This window comes from Aquila chrysaetos, chromosome 6, assembly GCF_900496995.4.
Source record: "Aquila chrysaetos chrysaetos chromosome 6, bAquChr1.4, whole genome shotgun sequence".
Taxonomy (NCBI): Eukaryota; Metazoa; Chordata; class Aves; order Accipitriformes; family Accipitridae; genus Aquila; species Aquila chrysaetos.
This window is the reverse complement of record NC_044009.1, coordinates 31,923,398-31,944,375: the sequence shown is the minus strand read 5'-3', so window position 1 is coordinate 31,944,375 and position 20,978 is coordinate 31,923,398. Positions and strand designations below refer to the sequence as shown.

Here is a 20,978-nt window from a genome sequence, read left to right as displayed (position 1 = left end):
CTGCTTGTTTTGTGTATAGCTGACTGTAGCACAAGAAAAAAATCAATAGGGCATACCAAGGAAAATGATGCATTATTTAGAAAATAGCAAATTATGCCTTATAGAGAAGAAGAAATGGAAGGTTATTGCTTTTTTGGAGCCAATATGTGCAAACATGGGTTACTGTTTTTTGTTAAGATGCACTTTAGATATCTCATAGAAGATTGAGTGCATAGTCTGCGCTGTATCCAGCAAGTTGTACTGTTAACTTTAGACAAACTGATTTAAAATACAGTTCACAGCTGACTGGACAATATTCTCAAGTGTAGTATCTTGTCAGCATCACCAGATTTAAACATGCCTAAATGGCCAGGTCTTACATATGTAAGAAGCTGAAGGCATAGGAATAAAGGGGGGGACAGGGGTTGGTTGCCCAAGCATAAGATTATAGGTTGGAGCAAGAACAGTGAGTGCTGCTCTGGTTATAGTAGTAAACAGGAAGACCAACAACATCTGCACCAAATGCTGGTTTGGACCAGCTCTGGTCTGTCCTATGGACTACACAACATTAACAGCCGGAGCGCATTATGTGCGCATCTCCCAGATTAGTTTCCTTCCAAAAGAAATGCAGTTTGCATTTAAGATGTGAACCAAACTGGTGAGGATCAGGAGGTTCACTCCAAAAGTCCACTCTGATAAAAAATGAAATGCTAATGTAGGTACATGCTGTATAAATTTAAAGAAGTTAACTGAACTACCATCTTGCAGAAGCGACAGGGGGCTCTGTTTACAGGTGCTTTGAGACAGTTATTTTAAATGAAGAATTTTCACTTCACAGAAAATATTCTGAAGTTTTGTTATTGAAAAACAATTTGGAATATTCTTCAAAAAGATATTTTAAACAGTTATTTTCATTATTTATGAAATGCTATAATTCTAAATACTTTTTCACCAGGTTTTCCAAGTGTTGGATATTTTTACTCTTTACACTATATTTCATTTTTCTGTACTTACATATTTGTGTTTTGAGAAGGACCATCATTAGTTTTCAATTCACTTCAGTAGAAGTTCCAGGACTGAATTTAGTAAGATTTTATTTGAATTATGTTATATTATCACATTAAGAGTTTTCTTTCTTGTTGCAGCTGTCTATTTAAATATTTTGTGAAAAGGAAAAGGCTTTACAAATAAGATAGAAAAAAATAGTTTTAATCAAAGCTGAGTACTGTGACAGTAATAGTCTTCCTGATAAGCTGCAAGATACACAGATGATTTATCTGTAACTACTATTTTTCATACTTTAATACATTATACGCCAGGCTTTGCCATGTCTTAAGATTTCCAATGACAATGATAAATAGTCCTTCACCGCAACATGCTTTATGTAATAAAGCAAAGTGACTAGTCTGTTCTAAAACATCCCCAGTAAAACACTAAGGCTGGTAATCTTAGGAGTGTTACTCATTCACCACTGCAGTTCAAGTTTCAGGCCAGCTTTTCTGCCCAGCTGGGTGTTTTGGGAGCCAGGAACCTCTGGGCTACAGAGAGGTTCTATTTCAGGTCTCTAGGATTTCTCATCAAATCAATACAAAGTTCCTCCTTGCTCCTATTAAGAGCTTTATTCAAGAATAGCATGCATGTCAAATGGTATTATTACTAACAACAGAAATAGGCATCCAGACAAGAATCCGGCATAGGCAGTAAAATACATAGTTTAACAGACCAAAAGAAAAACAACCATTTATATGCATGAAAATGAGTGATAACACTGGAGAGTACAAGACAGGGTAAAAGTTAAGATAGTGACCTGTGACACAGGTGACTGAAGTAACTGCTGAGCTCCAGCACATTATTTTGGTAGGTTTCAGGCCTATTCCAACCACACACAAACCTGAAAGACACTTCTATGCCTTTGGAAGAGAGACATAGATTACAGAAAGTACTTTAGTATCTTCCTGAGGTAGCTAAATAGAGATCATTACATCATTAAGCTACTTGCTATTGGATCAAAATTTACATGTCTGAAGACATTCAGTTAAGGAAATAGTTGATTATACTGTTGTTCAAAGAATGATCCAAAATGTCTGTAGATAACAGTAGACTAAAATACAGTTTTCATTATTTTTCTTTATTTAGAAATTAGAATAAGACATGGATAAATACATACTTTCACAATACAGGAAGGAAGGAAAGGAGTGCTCTACATCTAGAAAAGAGAGGTATAAACTAGTTTCATGCAGACTATTTATAAGATAGAGCAGTGAAAGCTTTCCGGATGTTGGCAACAAATGCAGAAAAATTGTTAGTTTCTCTCACTTTGAGCTGGAACTCTGCTATACAGTCCAGAGGAGGAGTACAGGAAGTCACTAAAATGACACAAATTTTCCAAAGATTAGACTATTATTAAAAAAAAAAACCCACACAATATTAGTGTTTTTCCATGCTTATGAAATACAAATGTAGTTTGTTATCTTTGTATGTTTTAGCTTCCTCCAGTATTTTTGAGTAGCCTACTAAATAATTTTCTTTGAGCAAAGACAAAGCCTCAAAGAGCATACTTTTTTTTTTTCTTTCCAGACCTCCCACTCAGTGCTGTGCTCCTGCTTGAATTGTTACAGCAATTCCCAGTAATCCATAATCTGCTCAACAATTGAAACACATTCCTAAACGTTTTTGTTGCTCTGCAGGCAGGCAGACTGTAAACCAATGTAGCCCAGCATGCGATAAGCTTTTAACTTCAGCACAGTTTAGATTTGAATTAGTAAAACCAGAAATTTATTCAGTCCATACCTAGAGGCACAGAAGAGCAACAATAGCATCCATCTAGAAGCTACTCAGCCCAGTACTGTAATTACCACTGCTGTTCTTTTTAACTGAAGTAAGATCTGTATTGCAAAACCAGCTTTAAGATCTGAAAGGCTGTACCCTCACAGAAAAGGAATGCTGGATTTCAAGTTTTAATCTTTTTCCTATGTCACACAACTGTAAGGGTTCCCCCACAATAGTGGGGAACTTAGTTTTTTCTGCCCTCTAGGCTTCTCAAACAGGTTGAAAGATGCCTGTCAGCATAAACATTCACTCTAGCATAAAGAGAAGAAGCAACAAACTACAAACTGAAGCATCTATCTCTCTAACTCTGTGTATCTCTTCTCTCTCCTGCTTTGCTTGATACAAAGTAAACAGCAACTCCACAAATGGAGTGGAGATAAACAGTTGTACTTTCATATAAATTAACAAGAGAAACTTCCTTAAAAAATACATTGCCATTACAAGATTTTTTTCATTCAGAAATTAGAAGATAAATTTACAACTAAACTGCACTTTACTCCTTTCCCCCTTTTTTCAAATAGGGGCATCAGATTCTGTCCTCTTGCTTCAGTATTCAAAATTCACATACCTTCATAATCTCCCTGTTCATTTATGGAAAGGGTAAATGCGTATGGCTTGTCAGGATCTTTGTGGTCAATGTGTCTGAACACAAACTGTAATTGTTCATCTAAAGCAAACACAAACAGACTAATTAACACCATTAACCTCTCCTGGAGAGTCACAATGATGACTAAAAATCACAATATGAAGCTACAGTTTCAATTAATATTCTTAGAACACTTAGAAATAAAGCAACCCTGATCTCTTTGAAAGACAAATGCATTTTAACATACCATATTTTGCCATTTGAGAGACAATGGTAATACCTGGGCTAAGACAATTCTTCAGTTGTGTAAACTATTATGTTCTTCACTGCACAATCCAACATTAACCACACTGTATCACTGCACATGGAAACTATAGAAACTACAGAAACTTACTGTGAATTCTGCGTATCTCCAATCCAAGCCGCTCTTCAAACAATACTTTAGACTTGCATAGTCGTTCCACTCTCTCCTTAGTGGCTTTGTTTTTAGAAGATATTACTAGAATTTTAAAAGCCACCATAAATATCAAAGTAAAGGTGAATAAAGCACATAAAAAATATTTACAACAGTAGAAAAGCCCACCAAGAACAACTGTTGAAAACAATTTGTCCTCTCATTAAGAAAATTTACGTCTTATCCTTTGCTTGCTTACTTTCCTTTTTCTTCATCAACTCTTCTTTAAGCTCTTGGATGCTGTCAGTCAAGCCCTTCTTCTGCTCTTCTTCTTGATTTACATTAGATTTTATTTCTGTCAAATGCTCTTGATTTTCTGATATGCGTTGGCTCTGCTGGAGAATCTCTGAAAGGAGGCAAGAAAATATGAACATATATGGGTGATTAATTAGGTCCCTGCTATTTAGTACTTACCTATATAGTTTGAGATGACTTAGCATGCATTTCACGAGGTTTTATTCAGATATCTCAGCTGAAGAGACAGAAGTCAGCATAACTATGCTAAGAGCATCAAATAGAAGTTATAGTGTAAATTAATCAAAAGGGAAGCTATTAAGTAGGGAGCTCCTCTGATACTTCAATCAGAAGTATTAAAACATTGTATTACAAACAGTAATTTGTTCCTGGTGCCAGCACTATATACATCTTCAAAGCAGGAGGATGGTGGATCCTGTCCAGACAAATAATTTGACAGAAAGCGAGGAATGGAAACACTGAGTGATATTAGAGTTGCAATTATTTTTACCTGATATTCTGAAGTTTAACTGCAAGATTCAGAAAAGTTAATCCTAGATTGATAGGCTGACTGTATTCTATTACTGACATGGAAGAGGCATAAGTAACCTCACAATATTTAACTTCACTAAGCAATTTGATTTACTTTTCCTATTGCAGTCAGCAAGTTCTGGTACTTTGTTGTTTTAAATACTTAAGCACCAAAACCCCACTATACAGAGAACTTCAGATAGACCTTTATCTTTTTGCATCATCAACTAAGTTTCCCAACAAATTGCTTTTAACTTGGAATTTACATCCTGTAACCAACCTAATATGCTTGGTTTTAATTCTGTCTTCATTCTGAGGTTCTTTACCTTTTAAAATAGGAAGTTAGACATATTATTCAGCCCTATTACATTAATCTTAGAAATGTTAGACACAATAAATAGAACACCATACTGTACCATTGCTATACTCCTGAATTTTATCAATCATCAGGTCCCCTTCTTTCAGCTTCTTGGACCACTTCTCTGCAACGGAAAGTTATTTCAGTTATCTGAAGAAGTTTGGTGATAACTTGGAAGTTGTAGAGCTAACAGGTACATAAAACCGTTTTACCTGAAAGCACTTTTATGGACTCCTTGCACGAATCTCTCAGCGCTAAAGTCTGACTGATCTGTTCAGTGCCATAAACGCTTTTTAATTTGGTCCAAAACTCCTTCATTTCTCTTTCAAAGAGGATTATTTCATCTTCCGTCTTTACATTAGCCATAGTGCTGCAACGAACACGTAAATGAACAGAGTCAAGACACACAAGACGATTGCAGCAGTTGTAACTCACAGTTGCAGGATGAACGTTCAGGGCTGTTTTTACCCCTCGGGTCGTTGTTAAGACCTCTTCCCGCAACTTGGTTTTTGTCGTTACCATCACCACAATAAGCAGTAACAGCGGGAGCTACGTTTATTTCGCTACTCCACCGGCGATGGGTTACCTGCGTTAGGGGGAGGCCCTGCACTGCGCTGGGGACCGCCACGGTACCGACAGCCGCTTCCAGCGTGCCGGCAGCCCCCAGCAGCACCGCGCTCTCCCGCCGCCGCGGCGCTCCCGGCCCTTCGCCGTCCCGCCGCGGGGCCCGCACCGAGCCGGGGCCCCCTCCCCCCGCCCGCAGCGCGGCCCGAGGGGCGGATGGGGAGTTTCCCCCTCCTCCGGCCCCACGAACCAGCGGCGCCCCGGGGCGGTGGTGCCTGCCGAGCCCCGCACGCAGCAGCCCTGCCCGGGGGAGGCGACGCACCGAGGCCGAACGCGTCCCCCGGCTTTCAAACCGCCCGCGCCTTCCCGCCTCCCCAACGGCTGCTCCTCTAACTGGGCGCCGCCGCTCGCCCGCCTCGCAACAAGCGCACCGCTGATTGGCTCGGCCATCCTTCCTGCCGCCACTGGAGCCGCAGGGCGAGCTGGGAGCTGCCGGCGCCGTTGCCGCGGTAACGGTTCCCCGGCCCCCCCGGGGCGAGGCGGAGCCGCCGTGGTGGGCAGCGCCGGGCGGCGCAGCTGCGGAGCCCTCGGGGCTTGCGGCGGCGCTCGGTGCCGGTGCCGCGAGGGAGAGGCAGCTGTGAGTCGTTGTCCTTCCCCGGGGAAATGCCGGTTAGGGTTGAGACGTTTTCTCAGGGCCGGCTGAGAGGGCGGCGGCTGGGCTGTCTGCGGCGCCGGGGCGCGGGGCGGGTGGAGGTGAAAAGCCTGGTGCGGTTTGGGCGATTTACTGTCCCGTGGTTAACGAAGCCGGGCTCGAACTGGGGAGCAGGCTAGCTCCTTTGCGCTCCTCTGAAGCTGGAACTTGTTTCCAACGTTGAGTTTCCTCACGGAACGTGCCTGGGGTAGCCTAGTTTTGTGACACTCCTCAATTGTCTTTTTAATACCCCAAACCTGAATTCTCTCATGAGTGTGGAGCTATTTACCTATCTTTATGATAGGTAAATCATAAAAATTTACGCTTAATCTTCAAGGTAGATCTTTATGGTAGGAGGCTGACACGCAGAGGTGATTGCAGTCCTTTTCGGTGTGAACATAACCACAATACAGCAGCCCTGCCCATGCCCAGTCAAACACTTGTCATCAGCCTCTGGCATCGTGAATGTCCTCCTTATGGCACCGTGCCTGCTTTTCCTCCAGCTGGGTATATTCCCTTTTGGCTCTGGATAAGCACTAGTTTGTGATCCCAGGTACCAGCCTTCAGTTCATCATGGAAGCTACTTGCTAATCATTTTGTTACTATAGCTAATTAACTTCTCCCAGCTTTAATTTAATTCAGTGCTATTCAGGTGATTTCAGAATAATGTAAACTTAATAAACCTTTGAGGATTGCTGTCTGAAACCATTAATTACTCTTTCACACACACCCCCCCTGGACCCAAAGCAAAGTCTCAGCTGAGACCACCAACTATTAGTTGCATTATTCTTGTATAAACTGTGACTACTAGTGGATAGCACTTCTGCCCAACTGTGTTTCTGTCTCATTTGATGCAGACACCTCCAGATTTCAGTTTCCTCAGCATGTGGTCCTAAAGCTAATTATTAGACCAGTGTTTCTTACCTGCTTCAGATAAATGTACTGAAGTTGGGCTCGTTCGAGGCTGATTACCTAGCCACGTATAAATTTGGGCATTAAGGAGCCTATACCTTATGGCTTTTTTTTAACTAGGACCATTTCTCTGTTTTTCCCAATTAGACCTTAAACCTAGCCAGCTGAATGCTGCCATAGAAAGTTTAAATGTTGCCCCTGATATCGCTAGCCTTTGTTATTTGAGCTCATAACTTTCTGAATACAAAGTTTTCCTGGCCACTGGAGTTTAGCAAATACAAGTTCAACTAATCTGAACAAATCCTGAATTCTAATCCCTAATCTTTTGATTGGCTCTTCAGTCTGGGCTCTTCTGAATCCTTTTCTTAACATAGATAATAGGTTCACCCCACAGTAGCTGGCACTAGCTCCAAAATGTTAGGTATCTTTTTTCATCAGTGAAGTTTCTCTAGATTTCATTAGTCCTATTCCTTTGTTTTAGACTTTCACCAGCCAAAGACTAAATACAGCCTGTGACATTTACTAGCACAATCCATACCTTAACTGACCTTTTTTCTGACTGATTTGGCTGTCCTTCCTCAGAGTTTCCTAGAGACATGAACTTACAGTGTAACCTATCCTCAACCTCACTTTCCCACTATGAACTCTCTCCACAATCAGCTTATCAACTGCATGTTTAAATGAAGCACGGTGATTTTAGCAGATACTAGTTTTCGGTTGAAACTGACAGCTTTTACCAACCACAAACAGAAATGTGGCCTCATGACCCAAACTAGGCCAGGTCATATGCTTCTTAAATGTTCTGTTAGGTCTAATTCAAGAGGCTCCATAGCCAGAAATGCTGGCACCTAACCTTACCGTAACTCTAGCCCAGACACTTGTTCTGAAATGTTTTTTTCTAAGTGTCTGTCATATCAAGCCACAGGGTAGTCACGGATGGAAGAAAGTTTCAACAGCGATTTGCCCTATTTCTAGCACTACGAGCTTTGCTGGAGACAATGTGATTGTACCACATACCCCTTTTCTGCATTTGCCAGCTCTTCTTGGGTGTCTTTGTAACCCTAGGGTACTTGGTTAAACTTAAGGTTCCGAGATGTACATCGAAAGCAGCAGGGTGACAGTTAACCTGCAATCAAACTGAAGGGCAGGCTATTGCCAACAAAGATCTGTTGCTTTATTTTATTGCTAGCTCAAAGTCCATACTGGGCTATTCCAGTGCTGGGTTAAGGGGTAGTTGAGAGCTATAGTTCAGGGTTGGAGAGCTACTGCACCTTAGGTGGAAACTGCTAAGGGAACACAAAATTGAAGAGCTGGTGCTAATAAACAGACTCAGCTACTTGTCTTGGCAGGTTTCTGACCTCACTGGGCTATGGTTAGCATAGGGCTAGTTTCAGGGATTAGAGAATGGCAACAAATAAGGCAGTGATCTTATTGGAAAGGGAACAAAAAAAACGCAGCGGAGGTTGTTGCCCTTATGGGTCCAGACTCAATTTCTGCTTGCAGTTTATGGAACTTGAAGGATTTTTATTCACTGTTAAACTCTAGGTTGCTTGTGATTTCTAAAAAGTAGCTCTTCATACTTAAAATTATAATAACTAGAATTTCTTAGATGTGACTTTTTCATGAACATGCCAGAATTGTATTCCATGCATCGTTTGTATCATTTACACTGTTACACATATGAACACACACAAATATAAACAAGTATTAAGGTCTGGCAGTTATTGTATTGCAAACACGAGTTTTGTTTGTTTCTGGTATTTGTGTAGTTAACTTTATAGCAAGGAATAATGACAGTTTAGTAAGTAGGAAAGATTAGATTAAGGTGGTAGAACCAAGAGAAAGGAGCTGGTTCATGTTAACATTTGCTAAACCTCTACTGGTCAGTCCAACCCTAAAGAAGCCTGACCTTAACTAGGGCTGCCTGGGTCCAATAGGGAATGCTTGAGGGAATGAAATATGGAAAGAAAGAAAGAGCTTCTTGAAAGATTCTTCTCTTCCTAAATCTAAAATTAAGATGTATCTTCTCAGTGTTCCATTTGGAAAATATTCATACCTAAGAAAACAGCTGTCAGCTGTTGTGTACTGTGTCTGCTTCTGAACTTACTAAATTGCTAGTTAATCCTTGTAGCTGGTCCAGTGCCAATGAAAACACTGATGTGGAAATTAATGTTATTGTTCAATTAACTAAGCATAATGTACCAGAAAGTCAGGCCCGGTACCTAGGCCTCCATTAACAGTGTTTTAGAAAATGTTTGCTTTGATGGCTTTTCCTTCCCTTGCAAACATTTGCTTAACAACATCTGATATCCGTTATGTAATATTTGCTCTAATGTGTAGGTGTAAAGCAGCTGTAAACATTTTATCCTCCCTTCAGTGGATCATCAACATGATTCTTGTTTCTACATTATTACCAGGAATATATAAAGTTTTGGATAGTCTCTGGTTTTGTATGTCTTGGAAAATAAAATAAATCAAGAAAATATCAATATATTAAAAACTCTTTATATGAACAGATAGCATTTTAAAGGTTTTTGCTTTGCACTAAGAACTCATTTGATCATGTGAAAGCCAAACTTTGGTTCTATAATATCAAAACAAGACAAAGCTTTGATTTAAAAATTTAATTGCATACACATTCTGACCATTTTGTACATATCACTAGTTTTCCTCGCAATTCCATGTACTAAAATACAGCAAATAGTTTCATTTCATATATTATCTGAAGTGACTTTGAAATATTAAGTCCATTACAGAAGCATTTTGCAGTGCTTTGCATAGAAAAGGAGGGGGAAGAAGCCTATTGAGGAAGTATTTCTCCTTTAGTTTAAATGAGTTATTAAATATAGTATTTCAAGACATGTTTCGCCATTTTTTCCCTGCTGGTTATTAGAGCTAGGAAAGTCTTTAGCATCTCTGACTTTTATAGGTTGCCAAATATCACAGGCAGGGCGAGAGATGATTCACATGTCAGTTGTTGATTGCCTCTTGGATGAAGCAGGATCATGAGTGCTTCCAGGCTCAATGAGAACATCATCCTGAACTGCCTCTCTCACGGAAACCTACTTACCTCTTCCAAAAACTTCCTGCTTTCTGTTTTGTAGATTGTGGATTGGGGGGGGAGGGCGGTGTTTAAACATCTTTTAGAAACATGACTCCTCTGGTATGTCTTCAGATGTGGATGTAGGAACTTCTGAAACAGAATGTAGGAGAAAATTAAAGCTTATTTATGTTTGCTGTTAGCTGTTAGTCTTCATTATATCTGAGGTGCTTATCTTTCTATCTAAGCAGAAAGATAATTAGCAGCATATGAATCAGCAGCAAAATCTTTAAATGAAAATTTATATCAGGAGACCTTTAGCATTTATACTAAAAGAGGTTACTTTACTGAAACATTGCCAAACGTACTTTCAAACATTTTATTAAAGTTTCTGGAGAACCAAAGTGTGCCTGACTGGTTCTGTCTGAAGAAGAGTTCAGTCTGAGCAGATGCAGCACCATCCCAGTGGATAACATGAGTGGGTGGTTTTATATTTATAAATAAAACAAACATGCAAGAAGTTATTGCAATGGTTCTACACATCCTGCATCAGAGAGGGAATTTTTCTGATGCTATTGAGTAACAATGGTGGCATTAAAGAGGGACTGGAAAGTGATCTATTTTATTACTTGGTAGACTCTCCTGAGGACATTAAATTGTATCTTGATGGAAACTTACTTATTGCAAAATATTTTTCCTAACAGAACAACAGTTATTAAGACTTAACCTCATTACAGTTAATGTTTTAACTAAGTACTAGAAGTAAGGTGACTGTTACTTAGCCACCGACTGACTTGACATTTACACTCATGTTTAAAACTAATTATTCATTATAAACTAGACTGAAAAACAGAAGAAAACCTCAGATTATCCACATTTTGGCATACTAAACCCAGACATGTATAAAAGAGTGATTTTTATTGTTGTTGTTTTAAATCCTATTTAAAGGAGGGATACTTTTGCAGCAAAAAAGGGAAAATGCAGCAAAATGACATTTTCTGAAGTAATAAGGTATAAAAATTTATTTGAGAGAGATGTTTCTAAACAAGTAAGTTCTTGGAAAAGAACTGGGAGAGGGAAAATTAATTCCATCAGTTCATTTATATGACAGTTCCCTTGTTGGACACCCTGAAAAGCTATAAGCTGTACAGTTTAGCAAGAAACAAACTTCCCCATATGCAGCTAAAAAGCTAGGAAATATTTATTGTTGAAATATCCTGAAATTTGGGGTTTGGAAGGGTTTTCCTTGAAATCAGGTGATACCAGTTGAAGTGAATAATTCAGTCAATGTCCAGAAAAATATTGTAGTAGTTATTCAGAAACAGTGCATAGAATTTTAAATCTCTTTTTAACTTTAAGGTTTTCTATGTGGCTTAATCCAGCTGGTAGCAATAAACATATAGGATTTAAATCTGCTAAAAACTTTCTAAAAACAGACTATTAATAGCTAAAGTAAATGTGTGTAGCTAAAGTAAATGTGAGAGTGTGTCAGGAAGAGAGGTCTTCTAAGTCCATTTAATTGTCATGCCTTATTTGTTGAATCTACTTAATGTTTCCATGTGACTTCCCTGACCACACATCATAAAGTCCTGTTAAGCCGTTAAGTCTCTCTTCAGCAAAAACAGTTAAGTAGTTCATATCTTTGCCTCTACGGCTTGTATAGTTTAGCTTTAAGTGCCATGGAGAAAGCAGTAGGGAAGTCCACAGTGCATATATGCAGCTGCTTTTGTTTTCTGATTTTAATTGTTTCAGATACGCAGATAACCATTAATAGAAGATATGAATATGTCTGAATATTAGAGCCTGATAAAGAACTGAAGGTTTCCTCTTGCCGCTCCGTTGATATCAGATGACGGTATCATCAGACTTTTCGTATCCATTTAATCTCGTGGCAAAAAGTTTTTCATGTAGGCACCTCAAAAATGGACACAATCTTTTCTATGCTACAGTTATTAGTACTAATAATGATAAATCTGATGTGCTAATACATTATTTGCTGTATACTCTTAAAATCCTGCTATGTGGCAGAATCTCAGTTTCTTCTTGGCTGTTTGCCCTGGAGTACCCAAGTGCTTCACTTGGGAATACTTCAGGGAAATACTCATAATCATCTGTTCCCAACCTTGCTCTGGTTTGCGAAGCAGGCCTCATTTCTGCTAGGCTGGGCAGCAAGAAGAGGGACTGCAGTAGGTCAGGCTTCAGCTCGTCCTGGCAGAGGTGTGTAGGACTTGCATCATGTAAGCAATGCCTGAGAATGGCGATACTGAATGAGGTGACTCAGAGACTTCATCTGCATTGTGCCCTGGATTAACATGGCCTCTTGTATGAAGGAAACAATTGTTTTTCAGTGCTTTGAGAACATTGCTGCTTTAAAAAAGAATCTAGAGCTCAACAGCTCAGTTGATATATGGATGCTGGTTGTATTTTCCATGACTGAAAATGTGTTGTGCAAAGTATTAGATGCAGCATGGTAGCCAAATTCTGTTTCAAAGTGAAATGTACAGCTTTAATGACAGTTCTGCAAAGACCAATTATTTGTGTATTCTTTCTGTCCTTTATACAAGCAACACTTAATGAAGTATACACATTACTAATGTCCATCCTGCAGAGAAATGAACTGTGAAAAAATTCAAGCAAACATGTTCCAACTGTTCATACAAAGGATTGCATAAGTCACGCATTGTGTTTCCACAAAACTTTCCCCACAATTTGCTGCTGCTCAGCATGTACTTCACTTAGTTTCCTCCAATTAAAATTTGCAAACAGAAAAGCTTTCCAATGCTGACAGACTCGTGCTTTCCCAGAGATTTGGAGCCACGTGTTCCAGGAATGGCTGGGTACACCACGCCGATACAATATAAAGGCAACGTCAATCACCTTCTCTCACTTTTTAATAGCTCCCCTCCATGGTTCTCATTCTCCATCACTAGAAATTTAAGATTAAAGGAACTTTACTATATTTCAAGTACAGTTTAATCCATTAAGATGGATCTCCTTCATAGCAATGGCGTGCTTATCATTCAGCATTTACAGAGGGACTACAGGGCTTACCAGGATTTCCTTAATTTTATGTCACATGTTGGCGATCCCCGGAATATATTCTCAATTTATTTTCCTCTTTGGTTTCAGCTCAACCAAGTGGTTGGTACTAAAATGATATGGGTGGCAGTCATTGGTGATTGGTTCAACCTCATATTTAAATGGTAAGAAGTTGGATTTATTTTAAAATCTAGTATTATTGATGATAGTTACTATGTGTGCCTCAAGTTTAGAAAACTTTCTGTGAATAATGTACTAATAGACTTTCCCCTGTAATTATAAAACAGGAATTCACAATGAAGATATTTAAGGTATGTTTGAAATGACATTTTGATAAGACAAGAAGAATCTATAGAACTATTATAAAATAGTTTTGGCAATATAGCTCTTCATATTCATTGTAAGATTATTTATCATGCTTTGCTGAGGCCTTCTTACATAAAAATCTCTTTACTGCATTTCTGCTTCATTTTATTTTATTTTTTTGTCAGGATTTTATTTGGCCATCGCCCATACTGGTGGGTGCAAGAAACAATGATTTATCCCAATCAGTCAAGCCCATGCCTTGAACAGTTTCCTATTACATGTGAAACTGGACCAGGTAAGAAATGTTGGAGATTACATTGGTGCATTGAATAGAGATAGTGGCTTTTCAGGGGAGAGGATGTGACTTACGAAGATCTTAAATCTCAGAGCTCGTGTTTAAAATAGCACGAAAACACAGGAAGAGAAAGAGGAAATAAAATGTGATAGGTATTTGATTGCTGTATGACAAGAATGTTTACTTCATTGCCTTTAAACAGTGCAAGGGAGGGGATTTGCTTTGAACATAACTCCTACTAGAATGAACCAGCGTATTGGAAAGGAATTTTCACAAAACTTGTGTCATAGGTTCAGAAAGAGTGATTCACCTGCTTTGTGAGGTCACTTTTAGGAACAGTCACAGTGCCAATGACATCAGCTTGGGGAGATAAATTCCACATTGTTTAACAGTGTTCCAGGACAGAGCAGGGGTCTGTTGAGTTTGAGGACTTGTGCATCATTGCAAGAATTATTCAAACCACAAAAACTAGTAGGTGGTTCAGTGTAAATAACAACAGTATCAACAATCGATCATGTAATGTATCACAAGTGGAAAGTGGAACCCCTCTTCCCAGAACCAGACACTGGCACTGAAGGGGCAGTGGGGCGGGGGGCGGGAGGGGGGGTATGTGTACAAATATATGAAAAAAATTTATTGTAAAAAATGTACCTTTTCAATGTGTTTTCACTTTTTATATCTCATTGTCTTCTCTGTGGAACTCAAATGCAATACTGCTGAAGTTAAATGAGCTTGTTTATGCAACCCGAATATGTGAAATAAGGTAAACTTACTTGGAGCTAACTGACTGAATTTAGTTTAATTCATTGTACAAGAAAATATTGACTGTGGAGATGAATGTGCTTTGTGCCACATCAATACCACTGCAAGCTTTTAAGTAAGTGCTTTGCAGAGCTGTATTTTGTTAACAATATCCTGCATTATATCCCATTGTAATTGTGAACGAGAAGCTTAAGCCCTTGTACCAGGCAGGGTTTAATAATGCATGGTCTATATGTGATCTGCAGTCTGTTTCAAGTAAATTAATTTGGGACCTAACCCACAGTATTAAAGTCCTTCAGATCTTTTCAAAAGCCTTCAGAACTGAGCCCATTCAGCACCATGTAATTCCAAGCCCTGGCTAAGGAACCAGTCGGTGTGTTTCATTTTGATTCATTGAACCAGAAGGCCTTTCTTCCTGTTACTTTCTTCCTGAAGTAACAAGTCATTCCCATTTCTGTCCAGTGGGTACCGCTGTCATATAGATTCCTTATTTGGGCTTATAATGACCATATTTTCTCCCACCTCCAGATTTGCCCTTGACCATTGACAATATCTGTTACTCACCTGTTCGTCATTAACAAGAGGAGGTACAGTCAGTGCAGCTGTTAGGTGCACACAGTCATTGTGTGAACCTACGTGGTACTTCACCCACTTTTAAAATATGCAATTCATATGAAAAGATTAGAGAAGCAGCCAGACATGAGAAAGGCAAGTACAAATATTGCTAGGATAGCCTGAATACCAGACTGCAGCTCAACAAAAGGGGAAGCTGAAGGAACTGTTTATATGACTACATGGCAAGCAATCTAGGACCTGAATTTGGTTTGTACTTCTGGAATGAACTGAACTAAAACTCTGCAGCCATCTTTTCTCTGGTATTTGTAAGGTTTTAAGAACATAAACCTTAAGGTGGAGCTTATGCCATTTCTTATAGATAATTTGCAGATGAACTATGAAGCATTTTCCCTAGATGGCATTTTCCTAGATGACACCAAATAGGAGCTTTCCCAATGCTGATATACAACATTATGGTTTCCTTATCAGTGACATTTGTTCTATTGTGAGGTTTAGAAGTTTACATCTGTTATGAAAATAACAAAAGGGTTGGTAGCATGAGTACTAAAGATACTACCAAGCAGAATACCAAAAATGAATGCAGGGAGCCAGAAATCATTGCACTTGTCCTCCCTAGACATTTCTGCTTTACTGCTTCACTGAAATATTCTTTTGCTTTGCAAACTACTATATAGTGCTGGGTCATAACACATTCTTCAGCCAAAATTATTTCTTCTGCCAGTAAAATAACCCTGTCCCTTTTACTTCTCTTTTGTCACCACAGGAAGCCAAGCTGTAAAAGTCTGGTATAGACAGATTCCAATGATCTAATTTTCTCTCCTTCCCTATTTAAAATTGTTGAATGTAAAACTGGTGAACAGGGGAAAAGAAGTGACACGGTAATTTTAGGAATCATTTCCTTTGCATCAGGGCAGCATACTTTGGTTTTTGGTGATTTTCACAGTTGTAGGAATTTCTGTGTTTCCAGTAAAATTAAAATTTGATTTGTTAAATTAAAACAAATTACATGTATATTATTATACCCAGACTAAAAAGAAATCACTATTGATCTCTATATGAGAGCGTGTTCCCTGTTATAGACTACTGTGGATACAGCAATTGGTCCAGTATGTTACAGTATCGTTTCACGTGCCAGTTCCACTGATAATCAGTTTCCAAGCTAGTAGACGTTGCACAACACCTTAAAATGTATAAAATAAATCAAAGTAAGGCATAAAGACACAATTCATCCATCACACTTTAGATACATTTCTAAGTTTATTACAGAACTACCTAAAATGTGAATTACCTGGACTGTAATATTACTAATGAGACACAGATCACAATCACAATTGCTAACACCATGGTAATTGGAGAAGCAGATAAAAGGCAATTTGGAAGGGCCTTCTAAAGTTATTCTGGTACTTTAGTTTAGAATGCTACAAAGAGCTAAATGTCCGTTGCTCCCCTTAATTATGAGGTAACCCATTCAAAACCTATCTCATCTGATCCTCATATATAACTTCTACATTACATGCTACAGCCCTAACAGAGCCCTAGATGCTCTATTTTTTAAATCACAATCCAAATCTAAGTAATGCTTTCCAATCAAGATACCAGGTCACACCAATATAAGGTGGTTAAGCTGTTACCTACTTGATTTCGGACAAATATTCTGGATCCTGTATAGATGAGTCTTCTGAAAAATTCATACTGAGAAAATTAACTTTTGAGAAGCAGCTGACATTCTTTCAGCCTTTGTTAACTACTTTCTTTCTAAATGATTAGCTGCCTGAGTAACTGCCAGTAGACATTTTCTATAGGACATATGTTACAGTTATCATTTTTAAGCTTGAATATTTCCTTTTTGTTTTTACTAGGAAGCCCATCTGGACATGCCATGGGATCTTCCTGTGTCTGGTATGTAATGGTCACAGCAGCACTTAGCTACACAGTTAGATGGAAAGATAAATCAGCAGTTACCCTTCACAGGTCAGTGTCTTTCCATTATTCTAACTCATACAGATATTTCTTTATATACACGTTATGTTTTTAATGGACTTATTTTAACCAAATATGCATAGTCTGTTCGGTCCAGTTTGTTAAAAAAAAAAAAACAAAAACAACTCTATTATGATCTACTTCAGCTGAAGAAAAAGAATATTAAGAGGATTTATCCATTTGTATAGGTTGGTATTTATTAACTCACGGTCATTGCATACAATATCTCTGAATCAGCTCCTATTAAAGGCCATATCACATCTTCAGTGTTGGAAATTTTGAATTCTATTAATTGTCTTTATGTGTTGGATCTTTTGGTTAGTACATAAATTTACTGTTTTGATGGTAGTCCTTATGCCATTTTAAAGCAAATACACATAATGTTGGCAAAGTTCAGTGTAACATGCTACTTGTCTCTGTAGGGAAGTATTATAATTGCTTTGATGGCTGTTCTTTCCAAGCCTGACAAGGTTGTTCCCATACTATATGAATTCTGTCACCAAATAATTGAACTTTTGCATTTAAGTATGACTTCATGATGAGAAATACGTTCAAGGTACTAGTGCTAATTTAACTTGCCGTTGATGATTTTCATCACTAAAACCACGGTGGTGTCTTGGACCTGAAACTGCTGGAGTCTGTTCCTGCAGCCATAGATGTGCCTGCAAGAGCAACCACTCTTGTTAATGTTTTAGTACTGACTTCCAGCTTTTAATTGTCTGATTCTAAACTTCCCTACTTGTAAACCTCTGCTTGGTAAAAATATGAGCCTGACATGAAGGGGTCTGCTGTAAATTACTAGGTAAGGTATCTTGTCTTAATTTTTAAGCATCTTCTTTTTCCCTCTTAGACTGACATGGTCGTTCCTCTGGAGTATTTTTTGGATTATCCAGATCAGTGTGTGCATCTCGAGAGTATTCATAGCAACACATTTCCCTCATCAAGTTATTCTTGGAGTATTTGCTGGTAATGCTGCTATTTTTCATTTTCAACATATATGCAAAATCTGAAAAAAAATGAAGTATAAGAAACGGCAAGAGATTCTTAGCAGTGCTACTCAGCTTGCAGCTCTAGTGGTGCTCTGCACCCTCTGGAAGATCAAGGATTTGATGATAGTCTAAAGGTAAAATCTGCAAGGTAGTATGTATCTGCTGTCTTGGCAGTTCACTCAGGGAGTGAGCCCTTGTCTATGTGCCAGTTGATGCTGACTGCATTATGTCCACACTGCCACAGACTAACACTATCTGGTTTGTAATGGCTGCATCTGATCTTTATCTGTGCTGCTTGTGTGGAAGGGATCAAAGAGGAAGTTGCTCCTATATGGCCCTGACCTTTCTTCTCAGGAGGAAGCTGTTTGGTTCACTTCAAATGATGTCCAGGTGCCAACTAGCATGTGTGCAGTGTGGACAAGCACAGGGCCAGAGACCTGGTCAAAACAGAGAAAAAGGCAAATTAGCCATGCAAACTCCCCAGGGTGATTTAAGAAGCTAAAGTACATTTTTCAGAGTTACTTAAACGTGTTTCAAATTGGTATTTAGGGAGTTCAAACTATGAACAATCTCTCTAGTATTGATCCGATTTTAAAGAGGGTGACCAGAGCACAGAGTGGGGGCTGCCTGCTCCCATTCTCTTTCATGGTTGCAGAGCAGCCTGGGTAGCACTGGCTAACAGCTTGCGGTCCCGCTCTCCCTTTCCACAACCAGGATAAAATGAGTAAGAAAGAAGATAAGTGTGTTCTGTGTCTTTTCCTTCAACACTTAAAGCCTGTGTGGGAACTGGTATTGAATTCTGCATTGCTGGGACCAGTCTTTGAGTGAGGGACTCTTGGAAAAGGAATGTTCTAGTTTACATCTAATATTTGATAGGTTGTCATCTGGGAGATGCAGTCAGGCCTAAGGTATGCTTCATATCAAAAACATGTAGTGCTTGGTATTTAATTTCTTTTTTTCCAAATTAGCAGTTTTGAGTGGGAGAAAAGGTTTTGTAATGTACTACAGAAGTGGTAAATTGTGTGTGTGTATGTGGATATATATGTATATATATAAAATACATAGATATATTCTTCTGTCTTCAAAAGTCAAATTCTATAGGGGCACTGTAAAAAGTGCTTCTTCAAAGTACGACTGTGTTGTTCCCTGTAACACTGAGTTTCTAATCCGCAGGCATTCTTGTGGCAGAAGCATTTGAACATACCCCTGCTATTCAGACAGCAAGCTTGAGAATGTACATCAAGACAAACTTGTTTCTTTTCATCTTTGCCCTTGGCTTTTATCTGGTCCTCAAGCTTCTTGATATTGACTTGCTATGGTCTGTTCCAAAGGCCAAGAAGTGGTGTGCCAACCCAGACTGGATAAACATTGACACAACTCCATTTGCTGGACTGGTGAGGAATTTAGGTGCACTCTTTGGCTTAGGTTTTGGAATTAATTCTGAAATGTTCATCACGAGCTGCAAAGGTAAAAATAGCTGTAAGATAAGTTTCCGCATATTGTGTATAGCTGCTTCTTTAGCTACACTGCAGCTGTATAATTTTGTTAAGATACCTACTCATACTGAGTATTTGTTCTACATTCTCTCTTTTTGTAAGAGTGCAGCTATGCCTCTGACTGTAGTTGCCTTGGTTCCGTACTGTGTCCACTCATTAATGAGGACAACTGAAAAGAAACTTAATTAGATAAAGTTTCCAAATGGTTAGCAATGTGGGGATGGAGATGAACCGTTCAAGAACCCTCTGCAAAGGCAGTTTTGCTAACTTATTTTAACCAAGGGGGATGCCACTGCATCTTTGATGTGCTCCTGGTAAGTAACCAGTACATCCAAAATCAGTACATTCAAGAATGACTTTGGCAGCTCAGAAATATTAATTGCTGATTTTATTCATAGAAATATTGCAACCACACTGCAGTATGGTTAGAAATGACCCAATACTCTGGGTCATAACAATGTTTTACAGTATAATCAACTAGTTTTATTTAGCTACTTTGTGGTCTTTTAGTTCTGTCCATCTCCAGCTAGATGGTGCTTCAAGCCTCAATTGTACATAGTGATACTCAATATTTAATTTATTTATATATAGGTATTGTGTGTTAAACTGCTAGATACTGGTGTGACAGTATCACACCAACTACAACTGTACAGCTGTACCCAGGCACTGTGAAAAAGGCCCGCATAGTTATAAACAAGGCTTTAGATTTAACTTACTGAGCTTCCTGAGCAAAGCAGCTTCTGATTAAGCCAGATGAGAAAAAAATAAAAGTTTATTTCAATTAGATTCTGTAGAATATATTTTTGCATTACTGTGTGGTTTTTGTCATTTTTACTTTTTGAAAGTGGTCACATAAATCATGAATGATACAGATTACACCTTTGATACTGAAAATGCATAAATATGGTGTAACAAATCTTTGGGTTCTGTACATCTAAACAGAGCAACAAATGAAGAAGGTTGTCAATAACGAAATTATCTCAGCATATCGCCTCAAGAATGTTGTTCATGCTCCCATATTGCAAAGGTAAATTAGTCTAATTCTCTCAGGTCAAGAGTCGTAAGCCAGAATCACTGTTAGTCATTGTGTAAATCATGAAAATGTGATTGCAGACTAAGTCATTGCAAGTTTATATTCTTGTCAGCTTTGTTTACCTAAGCACACAAGTAACTAATATGCGAAATATATGTTTGCTATATGAACTGGATGTTCTACATAGGCAAAGGCATGTAGTTTCCATTTTTATTCATTATTTAGCACCTACTGTTGCAAATCCCCTTTCAGTTCACAATCTTTAAGCAACGTTTTGCTGATACCATCTCATAATACTCAGTATACAAGCAACATAAGGCTATA

The 20,978-nt window shown here is 38.7% G+C and overlaps 2 protein-coding genes across 4 annotated transcripts; one reads left to right on the top strand and one right to left on the bottom strand.

Moving 5' to 3' along the window:
• Nucleotides 1–1,583: 1,583 nt before the first annotated feature.
• On the bottom strand, nt 1,584–5,984 carry SPC25 (SPC25 component of NDC80 kinetochore complex). Of its 2 annotated transcripts, none has more exons than XM_030018662.2 (7): nt 5,858–5,984; nt 5,184–5,341; nt 5,030–5,095; nt 4,048–4,194; nt 3,789–3,893; nt 3,377–3,475; nt 1,584–2,345 (listed from the first exon to the last, which is right to left on the bottom strand). In XM_030018662.2, exons 2-7 carry the CDS (start codon nt 5,335–5,337, stop codon nt 2,221–2,223), a joined length of 696 nt encoding a protein of 231 aa, XP_029874522.1. In that variant the 5' UTR covers nt 5,338–5,341; nt 5,858–5,984; the 3' UTR covers nt 1,584–2,220. The 2 variants fall into 2 exon arrangements, with proteins under 2 accessions (XP_029874522.1, XP_029874523.1); XM_030018663.2 differs by lacking the exon at nt 5,858–5,984 and adding an exon at nt 5,558–5,842.
• A 203-nt stretch (nt 5,985–6,187) lies between these two features.
• On the top strand, nt 6,188–20,405 carry G6PC2 (glucose-6-phosphatase catalytic subunit 2). 2 transcript variants are annotated; one of them, XM_041124640.1, is made up of 6 exons: nt 6,188–6,779; nt 13,308–13,381; nt 13,709–13,818; nt 17,016–17,127; nt 17,987–18,102; nt 19,299–20,405. In XM_041124640.1, the coding sequence occupies exons 2-6, from the start codon at nt 13,332–13,334 to the stop codon at nt 19,808–19,810; spliced, it is 900 nt and encodes a 299-aa protein (XP_040980574.1). In that variant the 5' UTR covers nt 6,188–6,779; nt 13,308–13,331; the 3' UTR covers nt 19,811–20,405. The 2 variants fall into 2 exon arrangements, with proteins under 2 accessions (XP_040980574.1, XP_029874515.1); XM_030018655.2 differs by lacking the exon at nt 6,188–6,779 and having other exon boundaries at nt 13,072–13,381.
• The last annotated feature ends 573 nt before the right edge of the window (nt 20,406–20,978 follow it).

Coding starts and splice junctions, on each gene's coding strand:
- G6PC2 (XM_030018655.2), top strand. CDS start 13,164: ATGGATCTCCTTCATAGCAATGGCGTGCTTATCATTCAGCATTTACAG. Junction 13,382..13,708: donor TTCAACCTCATATTTAAATG/GTAAGAAGTTGG, acceptor TTTTTTTGTCAG/GATTTTATTTGGCCATCGCC. Junction 18,103..19,298: donor TATTCTTGGAGTATTTGCTG/GTAATGCTGCTA, acceptor TCTAATCCGCAG/GCATTCTTGTGGCAGAAGCA.
- SPC25 (XM_030018662.2), bottom strand. CDS start 5,337: ATGGCTAATGTAAAGACGGAAGATGAAATAATCCTCTTTGAAAGAGAA. Junction 5,096..5,183: donor GTCCATAAAAGTGCTTTCAG/GTAAAACGGTTT, acceptor TTTCCGTTGCAG/AGAAGTGGTCCAAGAAGCTG. Junction 3,894..4,047: donor GTTGATGAAGAAAAAGGAAA/GTAAGCAAGCAA, acceptor TTAAAATTCTAG/TAATATCTTCTAAAAACAAA.